Here is a 25,636-nt window from a genome sequence, read left to right as displayed (position 1 = left end):
TGTATAGAAATAAAATCTTAAAAAATTATTTACACAAAGATATAGATTCAAGTGCAGTCAACTTTATCTGAAGTTGATAATTGAGAGCGGTTAAATAAAAATTTAGTTGAATTATTCAATTCCTTTAACGACTCTTATTTATCAACTTTACGTAAAGTTGACTGCACATCAGTTTTTATCATATACAAAATATAATCTACTGCACATGAGTTTTTACCATATACAAAATATAATCTAAAATGCACGTACGGGAATGCATTTTATTTTCTTTTAGAAAGTTGAAAACAATTTAAAATTGTGTGTAGCGAAAAGTGCGTCTAAATAAGGTGTTTATTATTTGTAAAAGGCTTTTAATGAAAGACTTTTTTTTATTTTTAATATATGTATTATTTTAAAAACTTAAACTTTCAATGTTAAGCAAACTTAACAAAACCCCTTGTACTTTAAAATTCATATTTATCAATCAAATGAATTATTATTATTATTATTATTATTATTATTATTATTATTATTATTATTATTATTATTATTATTATTATTTGCGTACATAATAAATGGTATACATAATGAAATTTCCAATTTTGCTATATACTTCAACGATATTGACATTGTTGTTTACCATCGTCTTGACTCTTGAGGAAGATTTTCTCATGTTTAGGAGATCCCAGAGCCTGAGACTATGCAGTGTTACAAAGAATTTAGGTGAATGAGAGTTAAGACTGATCAATACCATTGCTCTTAAACATGATGGATTAAGCACCAAAAGATGGATTATTTTAACTCTAATAATGTTGACACTGATAGAAATTATTGAATTGGGTTGCACAGATAACTCGTTGTAGAAAACTGGGAACATGAACAAGAGAGAGCATATATGCCACATGCCCCTTCTTTTGCATGTCAAAAACTGGTGGAAAATGTTGCTATAGATAGTTCATCTGCCATTAGTCCATGTATATAGTTCAATTAACATATATGAATCAATCATCTGAGTTACTGATATTGGGTTCTATTCTATTAATACATTATCCATATCAATAGTTATATTATATTATTATTAATAAGAGGTGATTATATTTATGGTATACTATGACTGTAAGAAAGACACATTGTAAAATTTGGTTTCACTAAATGAAACAATTACAGTTTTCCTTGTGGATTTATATTCTTTCCCATGTAAAATTCTAAGTGTTTTGGGTAAGAATCAAAGGTTGGATGATGGAAGCATTGTCACAAATTCCTTCACCATGATTCTTGGACTCCATAGGGGCTATGACCTCTTTGCCATATTTTGTTTCTTCACTTTTTCCCCACACAACAAGGTATAAGCCTGTTATAATCAATAAAGCTCCAATAATCCTACACCACAAAATTGAAAGACAAAATTTTTCAGAGCATAAACCATAGGCAAGGTTTGTTATTTGAAGGAAACAACATGAAATAAAATCTGCATGGATTATAATAACTGACCCTCCCAAGAAGAATTCTTCCCCTAAAAGAATGGATGCCATCAAGGCTACCATTAATGTCTGTAAAGGTAGATAAATTGAAGCAAACACTGGTCCTCCCTTAGCAATAGCCCATATCTGTATTGCTGCTGCTATCCCTGAACTCACTAGTCCCTAATACAAACAAAACCAATGAAAAAACAGTTAAAGTTAAATTAAGAACTTTCATCATTAGCTAAAAAAAAAAGAATAGTTGTCTTGAAAATGGTAATGCAAGGTGCATATTGATTGAGTACACGGTTTGATTTACTAACCGCATACAAGACACTGTAGATTTCACTACTAGAATTGAATTGCCAGGCCTTGTAATCTCTCTCGAAAAACGCTGCGATTGTTGCAAATTGCAGGATACCAAAGAAGCAAGTAAAGGCAGAAACTGAGAGTGGGGCAGAGTACTTTTTGAGAACAGATGCTTGCATTACAATCCAAGCAGACCAACATAAGCAGTGACCAAAGAGACAGATGCAACCCAAGTTCCAGTTCTTTCCTGTGGCATCCCCCAACATAGACAATGATTGTTTATGATTCAATGTTGAATATGGAGCATAGATGGTAGGTCCCTTGTAAAGAGTGATGATTGATGCTCCTCCAACAGAAGCAACTACTCCAAGAACCTTAGCAAAACCATCTAGCCTATTCAAGTGCACACTCTCATATCTGCACTTCACATATTTAGTTGAACAAACATGTTTGTAATTATTCATCACAGGTTTTCAAGCTTAAGAGGGTTAAGGGTTGTAACTTGCCTTAGTACTGCAGCCATCAGAAAAGTTAAGGCTGGAACTGAGTTTTGCATAGCAGATGCAAACGTGGGCGATGTGTTATCTAGACCCACTAGGTAACATCCTTCTTTTATTGTTATTCTGCCAGAGTCAGAAGTTTTTGATCTTAGAATCACACTACTCAAATATGTGTTGCCAATTTATAGATAAAGAGATCTTACCCAACTAGTCCAAGTAGGAAAAATTGCATCATATAATAACCGGTTAGCAGTGGCCTGTCTTTCCTTGTAAAGATTGAAAACAAGAAGATGAAAACAATATAAAGGGAGTAAGATAGTTGACCATTTGAAGAAGAGAAAATACAACAGTAGTTCATATAAGCTATTGAGTATTATGCTAATTAAACTAAATACTTCTCTGAAAAATAAGCAAGAGGAGCCAGAAGAACGAGGGCGGTAATGTTTCTATATACTGGGAAGATTAGCTTGCTTAAACCCATGTTGAGAGCAATTCTCACTATTATATGATGTCCAGCATGACAAAATTGTAGGAAGGTTAAGGCTAAGTGTAGCTTAGCTCTCTCAGGCACCATATTCATTGCTTTCAGATCCTCAAAGAGAAGCAGTGCAGATGCTTGATTTAGGATGAGAAGGAGTGAGAGTTCAGTGTTATTGATGGTCTTGTGGTTGTGGTAGGTTTCATATCTAGAACTGGTTGACCAAGATGAAGGGAAAGGGTGATATTCTCATCTGGGTCACAGTGATTCATCTACCCAAATAAGGAAAAACGAAATATATGTGGACTTCCCAACTTGCTCTTTACCATCTGGAATGAAATTTGTGTTTCCAAATTAAAATATGTTCATGGATTCATATCTAGTGCTAGCAATCTACTGGCATGTGATTGTCAACTTGTCTTTCTTGTCTTTATCTAGTATTCTAGTCTGTGTCTTATATTAATCAAATTGTTTTTTGTTTCTTGTCTCTAATTGAAAGTTGTCGAAATATTCAATATTTGAGTTGATAGGAGGTTTTACTTTTATGGAGTAAAAAGTTACACGAATTTTGTTTTATTGTGTTCTCTTTTTTATTTGTATAAGAAAATTACTTGTTAGAACTATTTGATAGTTGACACAAATTATATTTAAATACCTTTATAATATATATATATAGTAGTATTTAAAAAAATATATATTAGAAAGCTAGTGTTCTAGTGTTCTATCTAGTGTTCTGGGTGTGGCTACAGCAGTCTACATGGCTTCATTGGCTTGTCCTTCTGCTGATTTGTAGGGGTGGCAAAACGGGTCGAGCCCGTCAGGTCGATCCGCTAAACCCGCTAAAAAAGGCAGGTTGGGCTAGGATTTGGAGCCCGCCAAATTAAAAAAGCCCGACAAACCCGCATCGCCAAATTGGCGGGTTTTGGCGAGGCGGGGCGGGCCGGTCCGCCGGGCCGAAGATTTTTATTTTTTATTTTTTTTATTAAATAAAAGTGTGATTATTATTATAAAATTAATAATTATAGAATTTTTAAACACTTTTTTTCATTTTTTGTTTTTATTCTTCTTTTAGTTATTAACTTTATTTATTTTATTTTACAATTTTGTATATATGCTCAAATTATGTGACTTATTTTTTAAAATAAAGACGATTCTATTGACAAATATTATTTTGAACAATTTTATTGAAGTTAAAAATTTAAAAAAATATAGTAAAAAAATTATATTATAATTTGACTATTTTTTATTTGTATTTGATTTTTTAATTATTATTTTTTGGTTAATTTTAATAAATTTTATTTTTTTTTAAAAAAAAAAGCGGGCTAATCCGCCAACCCGCCAATCCGCCATAAAACGGGGCGGGCTAGCATTTTAAACTCATTTTAGTTGGCGGGGCGGACCGATCCGCCCCGTTTATATGACGGGCCTAAGCGGGACGGGGCAGGTTGGGGCGGGCCGGCCCGCTTTGCCACCCCTACCGATTTGCACATTTGATTCAATCATAAAGACTAAAGAGAGCCAATAACTAGCAAGTAGCAACCATGCTAAATGTATATTAAAATAATAAAAGTAGTTATTAAAATTAGTTGTAAATATGTTAGAATATAAAATATATATTACAAATAAATTAGACAATACATATATTTATATAAAAAAATATATAATAATTGATTTTGATAATTGAATTATTTGATTTTTAAGTAGTATTTTTAGTCGGTAACACATGACTTATGAACGGACACTTTGATGAGTTGTCGTGTCTGCGTGTCAGACACATTTTGGACACGACACTCACCGGCACTCGTCTGATACGCGTGTCTGCTATGTCCAATCGTATCTTAATAAAAAATAAAAAAATTCTTCTCTGAACACGCTTGGACACACATAAATACCATCACGTGTCAGCGTGTCCGATCTTATTTTTAACATATATTCTTGAAATAAATTTAGATATAATATATTATTATTTATTAAAATAAAAAATATTTTAAATACTTTATATAATTAAAATAAGACATTAAAAATAATAAAAAAAATTAATTTATATTTTAATATCAATAAAATATCAAAATATTATTACGATTTATCTAAAATATACTTTATATTTTATATATATGTGTATCCCGTATCTTATAAAATTTTAAAATGAGTAAAGTATCGTTTTTGTCTCCAATGTTTGGAGTAAATTTTATTTGTGTCCCTAACGTTTAAATCGTCCTATTTGTATCCCTAACGTTTGTAAAAGTGATTCAATCATGAGCGCTTTAATTTGAATTTTAAAAATCTCTTCTTGAAGTTAGAATACAAATGTCTGGAATAGAATCGATGATCTACTCCGAAAAATAGCTCATCAAATGTTGAAACTAATTCCTACAACATTTACATAATTCACTTTTCTAGGGACATAATTGAATCTAAACACAAATAGTGGATATAATATCAAAATCGAATACATCCAAGTAAGACCTAATTGAGAATGAATACATTCAAGTGAGAATAATTTAAAAATATAATCTGATTTGTTAGTATAATTGATAGTAGGATAACATTGAATCACTTTTATAAACGTTAAGGATTCAAATAGGACGATTTAAACGTTAGGAATATAAATAGGACTTACTTCAAACATTGAGTACAAAAATAATACTTTACTCTTTTAAAATTTACTCAACATGTCCCGTATCGTGTCATATCTCATGTCCATGTCAATGTCCATGCATCATACCACATGACTAAAAATTTGTATTGATGTACATCTCGAAATTAGGTTGAATTCAACTAATGATTGACGATATTTTTACAAGTTGAACTATTGCTTATAATGATTATATAATTTTGGTAATATTTAAAATGTGATGCGTTTTTCTTTTTTATTTGACAAATTTTTTAGTTAAAAATTAAAAATAAAAAGGTTAATAAAATATAAAGAATGTGACCTTATCTATAATAATATATAATAACAAAATATGTTTTGGTGTTTAAAATTATGTTTTAATTTTGTCTAGGGTTGCACATGGATCGGATAATGTCTACATATCCACGGTAATTATCCGTATCCGATATCTGCAGAGCCATCGGATCGGATCCGCACTATGGTAGGATCGGATTGTGGATTTGACAGTGATATCCGTGGATCCGATCCACAAATCCGCATATCGGCACATCACATATAAATAGCATAGTTTAAGAAAATAAACTCTAATGTGATATGAATTTTAGTGTGTTGTTTTATGAATTTTATGATATCTTGTTTTTTATTTTTTATGTTGTACTTCGACTTAGAATAATTAAACTTAAATCTTATGTTATTATTTTTTTTGTTATTCAAGAGAACTTTTATTGATAATATTTTAGAATTAAATATGCTTAAACAGGTGAAAAATGATTTTTTTTTTTTTTTGTAAAAACAACCAAATGGAATTTGAAAACATTTTTTTTAATTATGCGGATATACCCGATATCCGATCCGATCCGATCCATGCAGTGCGAATCGGATAGAATTTTAGACTATATCCGATCTGATCTGATTCATGTGCAGCCCTAATTTTGTCCTTTCAAATAATATATCCTACTATAGGTCAGTTATTTCATGTTAAAAAACTTCTACTACCTCATCTTCTCTCTTATTACAGTTTTCTCTTGTCTCATTGACTCACATTCACGTAACTTTTGTCAATTACGTTAAATAACAAAATTTCTATCTATTTTTTCACAATCTCATTTAAAATTTTTTTATTGGATGTAAATTATTGTTGCAGATTTTTTTTTATTTGGATATATTTTTAAAGAATAAAAATAAAATAGTTTAAATTAAATTTACACAAACTAATTTTTCTCTTCAAATTATTATCATACTCTTTTAATATACTTTAGGTACCTAAAAAATATATAAGATCAATTGGCGTCTAAATTTAAGTTCTAATATTACTCTTAACGATAAAAATTTATTATTAAAAATTTTCTTCCGTACATTCGTGAGCTAAATAAATAAACTTTCACACATTTTCTACAGCAATTTTATTAAGAGCTTTTTGTTGAATATAAATTATTTATGTGAACTTTTTTATTATGAATATGCTTTTAAAAGAATAAAAATAAAATATATCTTGTATTGTTGTGTTAGACTTAATTCTTATTTCTTTTTTAAGTTTTACATATAGAATTATTTGATATGACTATATAAAAATCTTTTAGACTAACAATATACAAAAATTAATATCTTAATTCAAAACCAAGCACATAATTAAGATTTACTAAAATCATCATATAAAAAATTAAATGAATTGGCACCTTTATGTTGCCAATAAAATTTTGAATTAATAACTTCTTGACGTTAATTATTAGATAAACCAACATTTCCATAATTATAAGGCTTTAAACTTTATGAAAGCTAGTTATATGGATTACTATGTGAAATTAATTCCGTAATATGCAATTATTCATTTTTTTAAATTCATTTACATGTCTAACAACCTCACAATTTTATAGAAATAAATTTTCTTAATTTTTTTTATAAGTATAATTTTTTATTATTTAATATTTTTTTACATTTTTTTGGGTCCTATTTAAAGAGTGTATAATAAAAAATCACATTTTATAAAAAAAATTTAAGAATCTCAATGTTACCAGTAAATTACTGGCCTAACATGAATCACATCAATTGAGATAAATTCGTATAATTCAAATTCATATTCATAAAACTCAATTTCAAGATAAGTATTTTGATATTTTGATAAGTAACTATAATCTCAATAATTATATATAGACATATTATGAAAGTTTAAAACACATAAGAAAGTTATTCTCTTATTTGATAACGGTTTTACTTTTTAAAAATTATAACATTTATATTTGATAAACAAAATTAAAAATAATTTTCAATAAATACAAATAGCAACAGTTATATTTGATAAAATAATTTTTAAAATTTAAAAAAACTGTATAGACATAAATACAAAAACAAATTTAAATATTTATCAATATATAAAATTATATTAGATCTTTTAATTTTAATAAACACCGACAACTTTAAAAAACTTCCTCTTACATGCTTTCAAAAACACGTGATCTTTTCTATTTTTCAAACACAAAAAAATATTTATACCTCCGCTAACTAAAATCTCAATAATTTAGTTGGCAAGTTTTGCTCAAATAGATGTTAATAACTCAATCAAGATAAACCTTGACATCAATCCCATTATCAATAAGTGATTGAACTACAGCTCTGATTTTCCCTTCAAATTTATCCCTATCCCTTGGAGTATAAGAGGCAGTGTAGACATCAGCTTCTCTTGCTCTTTCGGCCAAAATCCTTCCAATTGCTATGCAAGCTGGTATGTCTGAACGAGATTTAAGAACAGCTTTTATGTCCTTGGAGTTGGTACCAGAAACTGCAACCTGTTTGCTTGTCACTCTATGGGTGAGCGAAGCCGACACAAAACGCTTTGAGATGAACACATCAAGAGTAAAAGGCTCCATGTATGCAACAGTTCTTTGTTTGAATGATACATGTTTATCTGGATTCTTTGATTTCTTCCCTTTCTGGTAAGTGTAAGGTTTGCTGTTGTCATCATCAAGGAAATCCTCAACACCGAAAAAGCTTCTAGGTGCTGTATGAGCCTGGGAAAAAACAAGTGAACTGAAATGAGATTTTTTTTTTACTTCATATATTTTCTTAGTTCATAATTTTGAGAACTATATCTTCATCAGAGAGCTATTGATTTCCAATGTCGTCTTTTTGAGTTTTGATTTCAACATCGAATATGATTAAAACCAACTCATCTGACTGGTATGGTAACTATATATATATACACACACACACACACACACATACTACAAATTGTTCACCCTCCCTGATGAAATGCACAATTCTGCAATAAAGAGTGTAAAAATCACTAGACAAATAGACTTACATGTAGAATGAATGAATTTGTGAAACAAGTGCTTTACATGAAGTATACAAATGACAGAAATAATCGAGGAAAAAGTGGCCTCAATATGGAAACAAACTGAGTTAACCACAATTAATCATGCCCTTGTGAGTTCACACTATCGATAGTATCTCTATTTGCCAAGAATGATGCGAGAACACTCTGAAATTCCTATTTTGATTATACAACTGAGATCTCTCTAACTTCATGATAGGCAATACACCATAGCTTCACTCTCCAAAACTTAGAAAATCTAGAAACTTTTTGTTATTGACACCTTATTTTTGAAAAATTCAAGTTCCACTGTCTCTCAGTTCCACAGTTCCACTCAACTCTGTTTGCAACTTCATGTCACTCAGCCGATTTCTGCTATTCTAAATGAATAAATAATTCAAATTCCAGCAAATATTTTCCCCCAGAAAGAAAACAAAAAAGGAGTTATGATAGGCAGAAGAGAGTTTACTTGTGTATTGTGGAAATAGAATGAAGGAACATAACTCCAAGCCAAAATTTTTGTTCCTCCTTCTGAAGCATAACCACTGCTGCTTTTCCAAATTCTTCCGACTGCTTGCTTCAACATATTCATCAGACTTGACTCTTTTTTTTATCTCCTTAAAATCCAGAATGGAGCTACACGTGTCACTATATCCTTCTTCTTGATGCTTTTGTTTGCTTTCCTGTAGCTATAGGAATTGGCCTCATTTGTCAACATGTGCTTTAAATATTCGCATTGAAAAGACACCAAATGTGATGAAATCATAGTTGTCAGAACCGACCCAGTGATCGAACCGGTCAGGCTACTGGGTCTCTGGTTCAACCAATGGGTCACTAATTGAACTGATTGACCCGATCTTATTTAAATAAAAATATAAAATAGTCAAAAACTTAAAATTAAAATTTGAAATACATGTCTTTACTAACATTTTAACAACAATTAAGTCTCAAATTCTAAAAATAACTAATACGAAAATAGACATAAAATTAGTCAGTACTACTACAATAATATTTTAATTTGACACAATAAGAATAACAATCATAAAGCAAAGTTATCAGAACCGAACCGGCAATCAACCCGGTCATATGATCGGTCATTGGTTCAACCGGTAGGTCACTAATTCACCCGGTTGACCCGGTCATAATTTAAAAAAATATAAATTATATAAATAAAATTAAAATTACGTATTAAAACTTAAAATGCAAGTCTGAACACACATAATAATAATAATCAAAAATTAATTTTTAGGCATAACTAATGATGTAAAAAGAGATAATAAACTAGTTTCTAGTACAAAATGCTTTCTCCATTTAAATAAACAAGAGCAAGCAAAAGATAACACAATCGATAAATCAAGTCCAAGTGATCTTAAAAATTAAAATCGACATCTATATCTTCATAGGATAAATTTGAAGCTTGATCAACATTTTCCTCATTTTGATATGCATCTATATCTTCCATAAGAAACACTGCATTATGCATAACATCAAAAACAAAGAAAGAAGAGTTTGGAGAGAGAGGTAAAAGAAACTAGTGAACTGAATTAACTTCATCTTATTCTTCCATCAATTCTACACACCTCTTAGAGGGATGCAAGAGCTTCATTTATAACAGAGTTGGAAAAGAGAAAGATCATATATCAGAATAACAAACCCTAACTAACTGCACCAAACTGATTTTGTTATTGACCAATACTCTTATCTCTTATCCCTAAACATACAGCAACAAAAGATTTAGCATTTTTTAAACAACACAACAAGGTTCATTAACAAATTCAACTCAACTCAGTTATCCAGCAACAAATTCTACTTCCAGCAACAACCACATTTATGATATGTTCAGCGTCAAATTCAACTTACTAACAACAAATTCTATTTCTAGAGTTCTAGCAACAAATTCAGCTATGATAACTATGATAACTTTCAAGCAGCAACAAAAACTTAAACTATGATAACTTTCAGGCAGCAACAAAAAAACAAGAAAATTGAAACATAAAGAACAGGGAAAACTCACCAACAAATTCAAGGTTCATGATAATCAGTAACAAATTTCAGCAACACAATCAACACTTTCAGCAACAAATTATTTTGGCAACAAAATCAAAGTGCAGTGATGCAGCAACAAAATTGAAACACAAAGAACAGGAGAACTCACCAAATCGGGTTGCACGAAGGAAGCTGATGGCGAGGGAGAAGCTGATGGCGAGGGAGAAGCTGACGGCAAGGCTCGAAGCAAGAAGACGACAACGAAGACCAGCCCACCGGGATCTGTTGCCTCTGCTACCAGCGACGAAGAGCGCAGGGAAGGGAGAGGTCGAGACCAGGTGCGAGACAGAGACCGTGAGAAGCAAGAAGACGACCACCACCACCACCTAAGGGACCAGATGCGGTTCCGTCTGCTTCTGCCGCCGGCGAAGTGAGGGCAGGGGCACGGGACCGCGACGACGACAGAGGTGAGGGGACAAGGTGAGAGACTGAGAGAGCCACGAGGTGAGGCCGTGAGAGACTGAGAGTGACGGCTGTCGAGGTGAGGGAAGAGACGAGAGAGTGACGAGGTGAGGGGGAGAGGCAGAGAGAGCACAGAGACTGGCTGGGTTAGGGGGGGTTCCACTCAGACTCTCAGAGTCAGAGTCTCAGATTTGGCATTTGGGCATTAGGGTTTCATCCAAAGGGAAAGGGGAGGGGGCGTCTGAAACGACACAGTTTCAGGTATTAGAAAAAAAAAACGATCAGAATCGTTATAGCAGCAGCCAGCAACAATCAACAAAAAACCACTACATATTCATAATCAACATATACATATTCATAAACCAATTCAAAAATCAACAAAACCTCAGCATATTCATAATCAGCAAAACCACTGCATATTGATATGCATAAACAAATTCATAAACCAATTCAATATTTAGACCACGATCATATTCTAATCAGCATCATAAACCAATCAACAATAAAATTAACAGCAATAAGATCAATGAATCAACTACTTAAAATTAATATAGCATATAAAATATTAGAATAACTGAAAAAAAAAATAAAAATGGTTACCTGTTGTTGCAGAGGCAGAATCGATTCCAGAAAGTAGATGACGCACGACAGCGTGCAGAAAGCAACAACCACGGAGGCACGGACGACGAGGGACGAGCAGCAACAACCACCACATAGACGGAGGAGAGGCGGTGAGACGCGGGCAGGAAGCAAAGTCAGAGCAGAGACGTGAGGAGGGAGATAGGCGAGGGAGGCACGGCGGCAACACGAGCAGGAAGCACAGCCCGAGCAGACGCGGAGGCGAGAGACACGCAGCAGCCGAGCTCAGACGGAGGAGAGAGGAGCACACGACGCGGAAGATCCAGCGAGAGGCGCAGCGACGGCAGCGAGCATGCAGTGTCGGTGAACCGAGGCGACTAGGCGAGCTCCCAGTTCTGCCTGTGTGTCTGTGGTGTGATGGGGTGGGGGGCTTTAGATTCTGCCAGGTTTTTTTTGGTACGAAAATAAAGAATGAAGAGTGATAGTTTTAGGGAGCTAAACCCAAGATGATACATTGGCGTGGTGCACTAAAATCCTTTTTGAGATTCTAATGGTAACAATTAAGTCTTGAGAATGAAAAAAGTGTATCATATTAGTCCTGACCTATTTTTTATTTAATCCCTAATTTATTTTTCATTAACGACGTGATAACATGGTATGATGATGTGGACTGTGAGTAACACGTGTCACTTCATGATTTGGCCACGCATAATGATATAATGATGTGGTGACCAGTGACACGTGGCATGCTGACGTGGATAGTTGTGCCACGTATCACAATGTTATTTGGCCACATGTCCGTTTGTGCTACGTTTCGTAACAGTATTCGTCCACATGTCATCGTTGTATATGCATCAAATTAGTCCATCACTTTGCATTAAGTGACTCATTTTAGTTCCTAAAATTGAATGTCGCGCACCAAACTAGTCCCTTCACCAGTTTTTTCTCATTTTTTTTATAAATTCAAAATTCTCAATATTTTTTAATGCATTAATTTCAATTATATTTTTTTACATGTTCTTTAAATAAAAGTGTTTTTATAAAATATTTTTTCTCTTGCGAATACTCTAACCGCCGACTTAAAGTTAACGTGAAGGCTTTTCAAGCAACTTCACTACCATCTCCGACCTCTCTCAGTACTTTTATAAAATATTTTTTTTCTTGCGGATACCCCTAATAACCGCCGTCTTGGAGTTGACGTGAAGGCATTTCAAACTTCCCTCATTACCATCTCCGACCTCTTTCGTCTAGACTGCAGAGGTCAAAGATGGTAGTGAGGGTGCTTGAAGTGCCTTCAATCTAGGTCATTTACATATAACGAAAACATGTATTTCATAAGAAAAAAAATGTGTCTAATCAATCATATAATTATTTTTTTATAATAACATATTTATATATTACAAAATTTACCAATGTTAAATTATTAAAAAAATTATATAATTAAAACTAAAAAGTAAAATCTTAAAAATTTTTATGAAAGCATTTGTATTTAAACGATATATGAAAAATAGAATTGAAATTAGTGTATCTAAGATATTAAAATTTTAAATTTAAAAAAATGAGAAAAAATTGGTGAAGGGACTAGTTTGGTGCACGACATTCAATTTCAGGGACTAAAATGAGTCACTTAATGCAAAGTGAGGGACTAATTTAGTGCATATACAATGATGACATAATTGATGACACGTGGACGAATACTGTTACGACACTTGGCACAAACAGATACGTGGATTGTGACATGTGGCACAACCATCCACGTCAGCATGCCACGTGTCACTGGTCACTACATCATCATACCATTACACGTGGCCAAATCATGAAGTGACACGTGTCACTTACAGTTCACGTCATCATGCCATGTCATCACGTCGTTAATGGAAAATAGGTCAGAGACTAATATAGTGCATTTTTTTCAATCTCACGAACGTGATTAGTACAATTAGAATCTCAAGAACAATTTTAATGCATGACGTTAATTTCAATGACTATTTTAGAGTTTAATTCTAATTTTAGGATATTTTTAAATTTTCTCGTTAATTTACTAATTTAGAATGTTTAACACTTTTTTATAGTTTGATGACATCTAGGTTTAACGATAAAATTGAAATTATAAGTTTATAACCAGATTGTGGAACAAGTGCAACTAGCTGCAGATCACGACTAGCAACAGGAGGGAATGAAAGCTTGGAAAATAGACTAGAAATACGAGTAAATACCCATAGTTGTCCCTGAGATTCACGCAAATACTCATAGTAATCCCTAAGATCCTGATTTCCTCATTGTAGTCCTCCAGATAGAGCTCCGAGCCCTCAAACTGGTCCCTGGCCATATTTCAGGTGATGACTCATCACCGGAGCGCTGATGTGGCCTCTGATTGCCACGCTGGAGGGCTCCCAACGGCTAGCTGAGCTGGCTAATTTGTAATTTGTACCCATATTAGTCCCTCGTACTATATGTAACCTTAAATCCCCAAATTCTCAGATACTTCATCCCTTCATCTTGTTCATCTCTTCTTCTTCTTCTTTCATACACTTCTTCATATTCTCACATAGTTCCACCTGGGGCAGCTACTCATGTTGATAATGGGTGGTGGTGGTAGCACTGCAGGTGGAAGCTCTGTTCGTTCCCCATCTAGCTGGAACCGGACTAGAACGCAAACGAAGAACAGAAGATTGGTCCCGCCAGAATGGTGCGGCTATGGCTGCAGGCCGGTCCTCAGATGGTCTGGCACAGATTTGAATCCGAACAAACCGTTTTATGGCTGCCCCAACTATAATATGGGTTAGAATAATTACTTGTGTTGTTATGATTCTCCTCCCCTGACTGTTCTTGTGTTGTTCCTCTCTGAACTTTGATCCTTTTTTGGTTACAGACAAGTGGGAAGAGATGTTGTGGACTTTTTGTGTGGGCAGATTCTGTGAGTGAGGAACAAGTTGAGAATTCAGAATTGTGTGGGGATGAAGTGAAGATGAACTTTGATTGGAGGCTTTGAAGGTTGGAGGAGGATGTCCAAATGCAAAAATTGATTACCCAGATGTTAGTGTTAGCTGTGTTTGTATTGATAGTGTTGTTGGTGATCCTGTATTGTAAATGATAAATTAGTTGGTGGTTTAGGATTCTCTGTTAGCATCAAATGTAAAAAAATGCTTCTTGATGGAATGAAGAATGTTGTTAACTATGAAACTGTTGTAAAGATAAGCTCCATTGTTTATCAAAAAAACTGCTTCTTGATAGAATGAAAAATGCTATTAACTATAAAACTATTGTTAAGATAAATTCTATTATTTATGAAAAAAATAAAAAAACTGCTGCTTGAATGGTAAACCACAAAGCATAGTATATTAACATAAATTCCATTGTTTATAAAAAAAGAACAAAAGATGAAGGTAAAAGGCAGCCTAGAAACCATTATGCTGCACTCTGTAGTTTCATCAAAAGCAAGGCCAAGGCATATAAAAAATGCCTTTGGATCACAATTCACGATCTAGTCATTGTACGATGAAAAAGACTAATAACACAAAACAAAACTCCTAAGTAACTGTATCTAAAATCTTCAGTTCTTCTTCAACCTTGATTCTACCCTTCTCTTCTTCAATCTGTCCCTTGAATAAGGTTGTTTGTGGCCTTCCTCCAACACCAACAACAATGATATCAGCTTCTAGGACCCTGCCATCCTTTAGTTTGACTTCTTTCACCTTAATGGTGGGTTGAAATCATGACAAGCTTGATTTAAAATTTAAAAGGAAATCCAACAGCAACTGTTCCTTTAATAATATTGACCCCCTTTTTCGCATAGTATCCCTCGTAGAAAGCAGCTATGCCAGATGTAAAAAGTCTTGGCACTGCAACATCATATTATAATGCACTTCTTTAAAAATATATAAAGAAATAAAATAGTATGGCATGAAAAGAAAGAGTTATAACTATCTACTTACTACACCAAGGCTCTGGGTAGACCATGGTAACATCAAGATTGTTGAGTCTCAACGCTGCACTAAGCTCCAGACCAATGTATCCATCTCCGACAACCACAGCTTTGTCATTCTTCTTTGCTTTAATTGCTTCGTATAGTTTATCAGCATCATCAACTTCCCTCAAGTAAAAGATGTTTTTGGCATCAGCTCCTTGAACACCAAAATCACTCAACCTTATAACCTGCAAACAAATACAAATTATTAGCAAGACCAGAAAAATGAAGAAATGAGCACAATGCAAGACATATCCTCTAATATCCTCAAGGATCCTTACAGTTGAGCTGGTTGCAATCAACAAAATCTGGTAACTGAATGTTTCTCCTCCTGCACTTGTCAGAGATTTTGCGGCAAGGTCTGCTTTCACTTTTTCTATGCTAAGAATCAACTCTATACCTGCAATCAAATATTTAAATTTGTATTTGGAAAATCATTGTTAAGGACCATTTTGTTAATTTACTCTTGTTTTCACTTAGCATGAGAGCCTAGCTGTTCTTAAAACTATCCAATAATTGTGCTGAACCAAATGTAATAATCACCTTTCTCATTGTACCACTCAGGAAGCAATCTTTCTCCTCCACTTCCAACACAAATATGGAAATCAGGAATTATAACATAGAGGGAGAGAGAATATCACAACTCACACTCAGGAAAAAGGTAAGTCTTGCTTAGTGCAGGACGTTCATAAGGTGCTACCTACAGAAAATACAAAAAGAAAATACAAGGGAACATGTATTAAGACAAAATGTATAGAAAGCTTACTAATGCATTAAAAAAAATTAATCACCACAAGAAAACATATTTTTCAATCCTGCATACAACTCCCTCTTTCATTCCTGTTTCATTTGGGTTAAATAGAGCAACCCCACAAACCCCAGCAGCCTTCAAACCCTAGATACTACAATGACATCAAAACTCCAGAACCTCAACTACACTAACAACTTGCATATCATCAACCAATACTGTATTGAAAATGCAAAGTAAGAAAAAAGGAAGGTTACCTTGAGTTCGATCACAAAGTCAGAACCTCGTGCTTATGGTGAAGGAGGGGAAGAACGATAACAACTTCTGGTCGGATTACTTCTTCTCTCAAATTTTCCTAAACCCAGCGAATACAACCCTATATGGCTACACCATTGATGGGGAGATGAAGAAGAAGTCAGAGGGTAGAAGAAGAAGAGACGAGTGAAGTGAAGTGTTTGTGTTGGGGGAGAAAACTGTTTTTCGTACTAACTAACACCTAAACGGCGTCGTTTTTGGCTTTCAAGGGTGCCAAACCCAAAACGACGACGTTTTGGACCCTTCCCACGTGGCAATTCGAGTCCACGTCAGCGCTCCGGTGATGAGTCATCACCTGAAATATGGTCAGGGACCAGTTTGAGTGCTCGGAGCTCTATCTGGAGGACTACAACAGAAAAATCGGGATCTTAGGGATTATTATGGGTATTTGCGTGAATCTCAAGGACAACTATGGATATTTACTCCTAGAAATACACACTGCGACCAAAAAGAAAGAGGCCCTTTGAATTAAGGGATGTAAGCTCGGGGGTGTGTCCAAATTGAATAACTATATAATGAAATTAGCGGGTTAACAGGTTCAGTCGTTTTTTTATTGTTTTTAATAGATTAATTTTTTTAAAATTATAAATTTAATAAAATATTTTAAAAATTTAAAATAAATACTATTTAAAAATAAATATAAAAATTTTTATTTAAAAATAAATATAAAAATAATTAAATAAATTATTAAAAAAATTGATTATATTATTATTATGTGTAACAAAATAATGATAAATATTTATAAAGTAATTATTTATAAACATTATATAAGTTTATTTATTTATTTTTTCAACAGTTAAGATTTTGAGACTCGAATCCAAAATTTCTAGGTGAGAATAGGAGATTATATCATTTGAGTTATAAAGCAAATATAAAATATTATATTTAAAGCATTTTTTATCTTCATGAATAATTTTAAATTTTATATTCAATTTATTAAATTATCTTTAATTTTATTATTTTTTTTAAATTATTAATTTATACTTTTATTATATTCCTTCATTGTATCACACACTATTATTTCTCTTACTATTATTCTTTATATAGATATCTGTCATTGTCTCAGCGCAACTGTTATATTGTCTTGTTCTCCTTTTTCTTTTTCTTTTTTCTCCTTCCACATTTTCTTCACCCGATTGTAATTAATTATCACAATTTTCAATCTGATCTATCACTTTGATCTATAATCATCCATTATGTTAATTTTTATGAGTTGTTAAAGTGTTATTAAAAGAAGAGGAGTGCTAGGAAACCAGCAAGTTTTGTGATTTGTAGCCATTAATTAGTCATCATTGATGTTTTCAATGGTGTGAGATTTTATCTAATGGTGTGAGATTACTCACTTTTCTTTTGCTGGTTAAGTGCTGGCCAGATTTTAATAAAAGTGCTGGCCGCTAGACTTTCTATTAAAAGATTTCGTTTTTGTCTCTTTTAAATATTTAGATGCATCAAAATAATAACTTTTTATTGACGTGAGTGTTAAGTAATTTTATTGTTCTATTAATAAAAAATTTAGGACAAAAAGCATTAAAAAATTTTGTTCAAATTATCAAAATTTTAATGTTAATAATCCTAAACACTAATATCAAAATATATTAATTTTAACTAATAATTATAAATTTAAGTTACAATTTAATATAATACCTTAAAACAAATAGTTATCATTACTTTTCATATTTGACTGCTATTATATAAGTTTTACGTTTGTTTTATTGTGCACATTAATTAAATTATACTTTATTATTTTATTTGTATGTTTTGAAATAATGCGATCGTATTATAAGGATGACATTAGGTTTTATAATTAATGCGAATCTTTTTACTATTTATTTGTCATTTAAATACTATTCATAAAAAATAATTACTTAAAGTAAAATACTATATAAAGAAAGATATGAAACTTTTGAATTTATCATTCGTGTTTGTTTCTTAATTCTCACTTGAAATTACTCAAATTTAATAGGTTGATGGTGGTGATTCTTTTTATTAGTTAAAAAATTTTAACATCTCCCCTCTCTCTCTTTTGTTCTCTTAATTTTATTAAATAGTTTTTTTACGTCAAAATATTTTTAATTTTTTCTATAATAAGTATTTTTTAAATTATCTAATGCATAAAATATCACATCTTTTCATTTTATCTTAAAAGTTACTTTTTTTTTATATCAAAGCATTACGGTTTATTATATTATTATATATTATTTTTGTACCACAAAATAAAAGGTAAAAATTTATATCTTTTTTGTTACTTATTTTATTTTATTTTGGCTATTTAAATTAGTATGTATATGATCAACATATTTTCTATTAGTTATGCAATATTTTTACAATCTTTTTTTTGTTCCAATCAATATGCATTTAAAAAATATCTTTGACTCCTATGTCATGTAATTCAAAGATCATTGCATTCATATTTTCTAAAATTTTAAAAAATAAAAACTTTTTGTATTATTATAATTAGTTGAATGGAGAAATAATATCGGTTATATCATAATTTTAATTAATAAAGTAAAATAATTTATCAATTTATATTAAATTATTAATTTTAGTTACACTTAAAAATGAACAATACTTTAAAAATAACTTAAAAAATTAAAAATCTTATGTGAATCAACATGTACATAAAATATTATGTGAAGATAAGTATAAATATCAGGATAGTCAATAAATAATTACGGAAGAATAAAAAAGAGTAAAAAATAATTGTAAATTCTAAGAGTTGAAATAGTAAAATGAATGAGAAAGAAAAAGTTAGATATTTATTGGTATATTCCTCAAACATATGCTGAAGTATAGACATAATAATAAAGTTGTAATTTGAATATGTAAAGAACCTAAAATAAAAAAAATACACATGAATAAAGAAGTAATATGATTTGTTATTTTAAATTTTAAAAAATAACAAATTAAGTATTGATAGAAAAATTTTAAAATAATTCTAATAAAACAATCAAATGTTATAATGTCTTGATTTATAACCTACATAAAACTAATCAACAATTTTTTTTAAAATAAATATAAATATATCTGCTGGGTTTCACCTTATAAATATTGTGATTTGGTTGTGATATGGCCGTTACAAATCCGATGTCATAACTCGGATTAAACATCATAACTTGGCACTATAACTCGGAGGTTACACATTACAGCCAGACTCAATGGACTGCATCTCAGAATCAAAACTCCCGATCAAGCGTTATCGCTTATTAAAACCCAATAACTACTCTTCAATTCGGACGACCAATGACAATGTAACCGACCTTTGTTTTTAGTCTATAAAGGTATGATATCTTGTCCTAAATAGACACATGGTATTCACAATACTAACTTAAGCATCGGAGTGCCTTTTGCAGGTATATCCCCCCTTGTTGATACTCTCTGTGACGTGGTATCTTCCTGGACGGAAAGCTTGGAATTCTCAAGGTCATCAATCAGCGCTGAAGGAATAACTCGGCACTGTCTTTTAGAGTCCGAGCTATATCCAAGTCATCCATACAAGAACAATTGGCGCCCACCGTGGGGCCAAAGATATAATCTTTTCTTTATTCATCAGCCCAAGCATTTTCACCTTCGACCATGGCTGATCAACTTCCACCCACACCAGCCGAACTTCTTCGGACGGTAGCTGAGTTGCAACAAGCTAACCAGCGCATGGCCGAGGAGAACCAGCGAATGGTAAACCAGATTGCCGAGTTAACTAATGCTCGGATTGAAAATAACAATGATCGACAGGAGCGAACAGAAGAAGCCGAGCATCAATTTGGACCGACGCACGTCTCCAAAACTGCTCAGCGTGAAGAAGAAGAACCTGAGCACAATGAAGAAGCTCAGCCAGAGAACGAAGATGACGACCCAAAAAACTCGCCCGGGCCATTCACGGCCGAGGTGATGAACTTTGTACTGCCCATGAGGTTCACTCTACCGACTACCTTAACCCCATATGACGGGTTAGAAGATCCAAAGAAATACATAAAAAAATTCACCTCCATAATGATACTAAACGGTGCATCCGATAAAATTTTATATCGTTGTTTTCCATCTTATTTAGACAGTCCTGCACTTGATTGGTTTTGTTCTTTGCCTACAGATTCTATTTCTCATTTTCGACCTGTCAAAGCTGTTCGAAGATCATTTTGCCGGATCAGCTATCTACCTGCATGATTCTGATTACTTGAACACGATCAAACAAGGTCAGCATGAAAGCCTAAAAGATTACATGACGTGCTTCACAAAGGTAGCTATGGGTATACTAGATCTCCACCCTGAAGTCGAATTGCAGGCCATCAAAAGCGGACTTCGACCAGAAAAATTCCAGGAAACTATTGCTGTGGCCAAACCTAAAACTATGGCCGAGTTTCGTGAAAAGGCGAAAGGACAAATTGACATTGAAATACTCCGACAAGCTCGGAAAATCGAGAGACCACAGTACAAAGAAGACGATAAAGCACGGGATAGCAAGAAGAACTTCAAGCCGACTCCCCGTTATGAGTCATATACTCAATTCAATACAAAGCGCGACAATATTATCAAGGAGATCCTCAATTCCAAATTAATCAAACCCCATGGAAGGCCGGCAACTATTTAGACTCAAGGAGCGCAGACAAATCGAAATATTGTACTTTTCACCAGAAGCACGGACACACCACCGATGAATGTGTCATCGCCAAGGACCTTTTAGAGCGACTAGCTCAGCAAGGCCATCTCGACAAATCTTCCTATTTTTTCCAAACACTAAAAAAGAAAAAATCTTTTCACTGGACTGATGAATGTGAAAAAATGTTCACAGCCATAAAAGAAACCATTTCAAAACCCCCTGTTTTAAAAACACCCCTTCAAGGGGAACCACTTTATCTATATCTATCTATCACTGACTGGGCCATAAGTTCTATTCTTATCGCAGAAAGACAAAAGCAGCAGCTGCTGATCTATTTTGTCAGTAAGACTATACAAAATGTCGAACTTCGCTATCCGAGGATCGAGAAGCTGGCTTTAGCTCTAACATTTTCGGCACGAAGACTTCGGCCATATTTTCAAAGCCATACCATATATGTTCGGACAGATCAACCCTTGCAACAAGTCCTTCAAAAACCAGAGTTAGCAGGCCAGCTAGTTAAATGGCCGGTTGAGCTTTCCGAGTTTGATATTCGTTATCAGGAACGAGGGTCGATCAAATCTCAACATTTGGCGGATTTTATAGCCGAATTCACAGTCCCAGACACAACCGAAGACTCAACCCAATGAACTTTATATGTAGATGTTTCTTCTAATCCACAAGGGTGTGGAGCTGGAATCATACTTGAAGACAGAAATGGTAACATCATCGAACAATCTTTACACTTTTCCTTCAAAGCAAGCAACAATCAGAGTGAGTACAAAGCACTCATTGCCAGTCTCAAACTCGCCACCGATCTAAACATCACTGATCTCAAGGTATACTGTGATTCCTTGCTCATCGTGCAGCAGGTAAACGATTTATACCAGGTAATACCAGGTAAAGGATCTTTTATTATCCAAATACCTAGCAACTGTTCAAGCATTACTGTCAAAATTTTATAAGTGTGAAATTCAACATATACCTCGGGAGAATAATGGCCGAGCTGACATTCTGTCTAGGATCGCCAGTACCCAAATAACTAACTCCTCCTTTTACCAATCTACGCTAATCAAGCCAAATATAGATCTCACACAAGTTTTAAGTGTCTCACAGGACGAAGATTGGCGAGCACCTTACATAAAATACTTTCAAACAGGAATCTTACCAGACACCGTCGACAATACTCAGCAGTTCTGCCGACAAGCTTCGTTTTTTACTATTTATAACAACTGCCTATATAGCCGAGGATTTTCTCGTCCTTTACTGAAATGTCTTAATAGGTCAGAAGCCGACCTTGCACTTGCCGAGACATAAAGGAATTTGCGAAACGTACCTCGGTGCCCGAAGTCTGTCTACAAAAATCCTCCGGGCTGGTTTCTTTTGGCCAACATTACAACAAGATTGCAAAGTAAAGATAGAAAGCTGTGACAATTGCCAGAAGCATAGTCCGATTACACAACTCCCTACCGAACTCCTTCACAGTTCCGAAGTAAGTTGGTCCTTTAACAGATAGGGGGCTAGACATCCTCGGCCCCTTCTCTTTAGCGGCAGAACAGGTAAAATTCTTAATAGTATCAATTGATTACTTTTTAAAATGGATAGAGGCACAACCTCTAGCAAAAATCACCTCACAACAATGGTTTTCTTTGTATGGAAACATATTATCTGCAGATTTGGCATATCTCGACACATTATCACCTATAATGGTCGCCAGTTTGCCAATAAAAAATTCACTTCCTTCAGGAGTTAAAAGTCAAACAACATTCTCATCGGTCGAACACCCACAAACAAATGGGTTAGCAGAGGCTGCAAATAAAGTCATCCTCCATGCCTTAAGGAAGAAACTAGACGACGCCAAAGGCCTCTGGGCCGAACTAATTTCAGAGATTATATGGGGATATAACACCACCATCCACTCAACAACAAAAGAAACACCTTTCCGACTAGTATATGGCTCCGATGCAATGATACCAGTGGAGATCTCTCAGACTTCACTCCGCACCCAGTTGGCCGACCATATTATAATAGATACAGCTCACCAATTTGATCTGGACATCCTCGAAGAACTCCGATCTTCAACAACAATCACACACCGAGCTATGCAGCAACATATAGCTCGGCGATACAACCAGAAACTTCACCAAAGGTCCTTTCAAGTCAACGACCTGGTGCTCAGAAGAACCGAAAATGTTAGAAAACCATCAAACCACGGCAAGCTAGCAGCCAATTGGAAAGGCCCTTTCCGAGTTATACAAGTCATCGGTAACGGGGCTTACCGACTACAAACCCTAGATGGTAACACTTTGCCTAATACTTGGAATGTATCGTCTTTAAAGTTATACTACAGTTAAAAGTTAGGGACAGGCAAGTACTCTTTTTCCTATTACCAAGATTTTTCCCAAAACGGATTTTGCTTGGAGAGGTTTTAACGAGACTTGCTTACCTGCACCTTTGTAATCAAAGGTCCATCAATACACTTTTAATCCATTCTATTTAAACTATGGGCATCTTTACCTTCTTTTCGCAACTTTGGCTATTACAATGCCAAACTTTATTCTGAATCCGGTCAATCAGAACTTGCCGATCCAACAACTAAGCAAACTTTATTATGAATCCGATTAATCGGAACCAGCCGATCAAACAAATACCGGAACTCTGTTCAAAATCAGAGTTATCAGACCTCACAGATCAATCAAATAATCGAATTCTATTCCAAATCCGAATACTCGGACTTACCGATCATAAAACAATTACCGATCAAATTAGATAAACCGATCTGTACATCTATATCTCTCATAGATATAGCCAATCAGTTTTATACATCACTCCATTCAACCATTCAATTAAGGTTCAAACACTACAATTTCAAAACGCATCTCTAAAGTTGTACAAAATTAGCACCTACTTCAAAATATCTGACAATGGAAACGAATACAAATTGGCCATCAAAATTACCTAATTATCAGAGCATATAAATGCCTTTAGGAAGGGCATACACCAAAACAGTCAAAAGCCCAAAAAGGAGCAAATCAATTCACCAACTACTGCAGTTTAAATTAGCCAAATTCAAAAGCGAAAATATAAACTACTGTTCAACATTTTCATCTTCCTGCTCAGCATCACCATCATCCTCCACCATGATCCCGTCTTGAACTATTTTACCTGGATCCATCTGAGAAAAGTCCACCTCAGGGGCTAGAAACTTTGCCTGAAGGGAGGCTCTTTTAAAGCCTTCAATAAAAGAATCCAGAATCTCTCCCTGCCTTTTCTTCTCCATCTCCTTCAACTGACTCGTAACCTTAATAATACGAGCACTCATACTGGAGAGATCGGCCTCCTTTTTCTTAATATCCTCCACTTCCTTAGCATAATTTCCTTTTGTGAGCTTCAACTCCTTTTCTAATTCAGTGAGCTTAGTTTCAAGCTCAGCAATCCTAGCAATTCTCAAATCTAACTCCTCTTTCAACTTTGGATCCGACTTTTCTTGGGAATTTTTCTGATGTTTTTTTTTTCTCGGCTACGCCCCAAACTGGCAAGTCGAAGACCAACAACCTTAGAAAAAGCAACAAAACTAAACGATCATTAACATGCTCCCCAATACATATATCAAGCAACAAACAAATCAAATAGTACAACATTACCTGTATGTACTGATCAATGGCCACGTCTCCCACCTCGTCAGCCAAAATAATATCGGTCAGGGTCTGACAAACTTCGTCGGCAGCAATCATAAAAGGATAATCTTTCCCCCAGATAGAGGAACCCTCACTCTGTGCAACAACATCATGCAATTTTTTCTGACTCTCATAAAACTTTTGTATCTCCTCTATTGAAACTTCCAACCTCTCATCATCAGAATCTTCCGACAGTTCCTGAGGAATTACATAAGGTATTCTAGTGATTTTCTTTTCATCAGTTTGAGTCACTAAAGGTGGAAATTCTTCCTCATAAGATCTGAGGGTGGCAATGCATAGGATTGAATTGACTGGCTGATAAAGATAATCCATAGAACCTTTGCGGGACAATCTTTTCTTCCTGAGCATCGGTGCCGCATCTGTATCATCAGGGGGCTGGGCTTTTTATAGGAGCAAGCGGCTTGCAGTGACCTCTTTTTTTTTTTTTTTGTTCCTCTGTCGCCTAGCATAATCATCATCATCAGTGTCACTCCATTGGTTAGCACAGTCACAGTCAGAATCACACATGGAGGGATCAAACATCCCAAATGAAGTGGCCATTTATATGAGAAACATAAACAGGTTTTCCATTTTCATAGAAATGTATAGGTGGATCATCTTGATCGTGAGTTGTTTGCATTTGAACAGGAGAGATCATATTAAT

At 33.9% G+C, this 25,636-nt stretch overlaps 2 protein-coding genes and 1 pseudogene across 7 annotated transcripts; all 3 read right to left on the bottom strand.

Moving 5' to 3' along the window:
- Window positions 1-1,109: 1,109 nt before the first annotated feature.
- LOC107642916 (protein WALLS ARE THIN 1) lies at window positions 1,110-3,156 on the bottom strand. 2 transcript variants are annotated; one of them, XM_016346423.3, is made up of 6 exons: window positions 2,644-3,156; window positions 2,452-2,514; window positions 2,255-2,371; window positions 1,763-2,165; window positions 1,471-1,622; window positions 1,110-1,359 (listed from the first exon to the last, which is right to left on the bottom strand). In XM_016346423.3, the coding sequence occupies exons 1-6, from the start codon at window positions 2,826-2,828 to the stop codon at window positions 1,185-1,187; spliced, it is 1,095 nt and encodes a 364-aa protein (XP_016201909.1). In that variant the 5' UTR covers window positions 2,829-3,156; the 3' UTR covers window positions 1,110-1,184. The 2 variants fall into 2 exon arrangements, with proteins under 2 accessions (XP_016201909.1, XP_088344981.1); XM_088488855.1 differs by having other exon boundaries at window positions 2,452-2,509; window positions 2,644-2,762.
- Window positions 3,157-7,867: 4,711 nt separating this feature from the next.
- On the bottom strand, window positions 7,868-12,157 carry LOC107642918 (uncharacterized). 4 transcript variants are annotated; one of them, XM_016346425.3, is made up of 4 exons: window positions 11,699-12,157; window positions 10,806-11,339; window positions 9,120-9,339; window positions 7,868-8,345 (listed from the first exon to the last, which is right to left on the bottom strand). In XM_016346425.3, the coding sequence occupies exons 3-4, from the start codon at window positions 9,240-9,242 to the stop codon at window positions 7,893-7,895; spliced, it is 576 nt and encodes a 191-aa protein (XP_016201911.1). In that variant the 5' UTR covers window positions 9,243-9,339; window positions 10,806-11,339; window positions 11,699-12,157; the 3' UTR covers window positions 7,868-7,892. The 4 variants fall into 4 exon arrangements, with proteins under 4 accessions (XP_016201911.1, XP_016201912.1, XP_088344918.1 ...); XM_016346426.3 differs by having other exon boundaries at window positions 9,120-9,333; window positions 11,699-12,118; XM_088488792.1 differs by having other exon boundaries at window positions 9,120-9,507; window positions 11,699-12,080.
- A 3,050-nt stretch (window positions 12,158-15,207) lies between these two features.
- Window positions 15,208-22,823, bottom strand: LOC107640154 (monodehydroascorbate reductase-like; annotated as a pseudogene). Its single transcript, XR_015883335.1, has 7 exons — window positions 22,734-22,823; window positions 22,330-22,363; window positions 16,188-16,340; window positions 15,926-16,044; window positions 15,613-15,832; window positions 15,414-15,519; window positions 15,208-15,379 (listed from the first exon to the last, which is right to left on the bottom strand). The product of XR_015883335.1 is annotated as a monodehydroascorbate reductase-like (transcript).
- Window positions 22,824-25,636: the final 2,813 nt, after the last annotated feature.

Source organism: Arachis ipaensis, chromosome B5 (assembly GCF_059453495.1).
Source record: "Arachis ipaensis isolate K30076 ecotype BB chromosome B5, ASM5945349v1, whole genome shotgun sequence".
In the NCBI taxonomy this organism is placed as follows: Eukaryota; Viridiplantae; Streptophyta; class Magnoliopsida; order Fabales; family Fabaceae; genus Arachis; species Arachis ipaensis.
This window is presented reverse-complemented; position numbering and strand designations above follow the sequence as displayed.

Coding starts and splice junctions, on each gene's coding strand:
- LOC107642916 (XM_016346423.3), bottom strand. CDS start 2,828: ATGAATATGGTGCCTGAGAGAGCTAAGCTACACTTAGCCTTAACCTTC. Junction 2,515..2,643: donor CTTGCTTATTTTTCAGAGAA/GTATTTAGTTTA, acceptor AATCTTTACAAG/GAAAGACAGGCCACTGCTAA. Junction 2,166..2,254: donor CTGATGGCTGCAGTACTAAG/GCAAGTTACAAC, acceptor TGTGAAGTGCAG/ATATGAGAGTGTGCACTTGA.
- LOC107642918 (XM_016346425.3), bottom strand. CDS start 9,242: ATGAATATGTTGAAGCAAGCAGTCGGAAGAATTTGGAAAAGCAGCAGT. Junction 8,346..9,119: donor TCTATTTCCACAATACACAA/GTAAACTCTCTT, acceptor GTTTTTTCCCAG/GCTCATACAGCACCTAGAAG.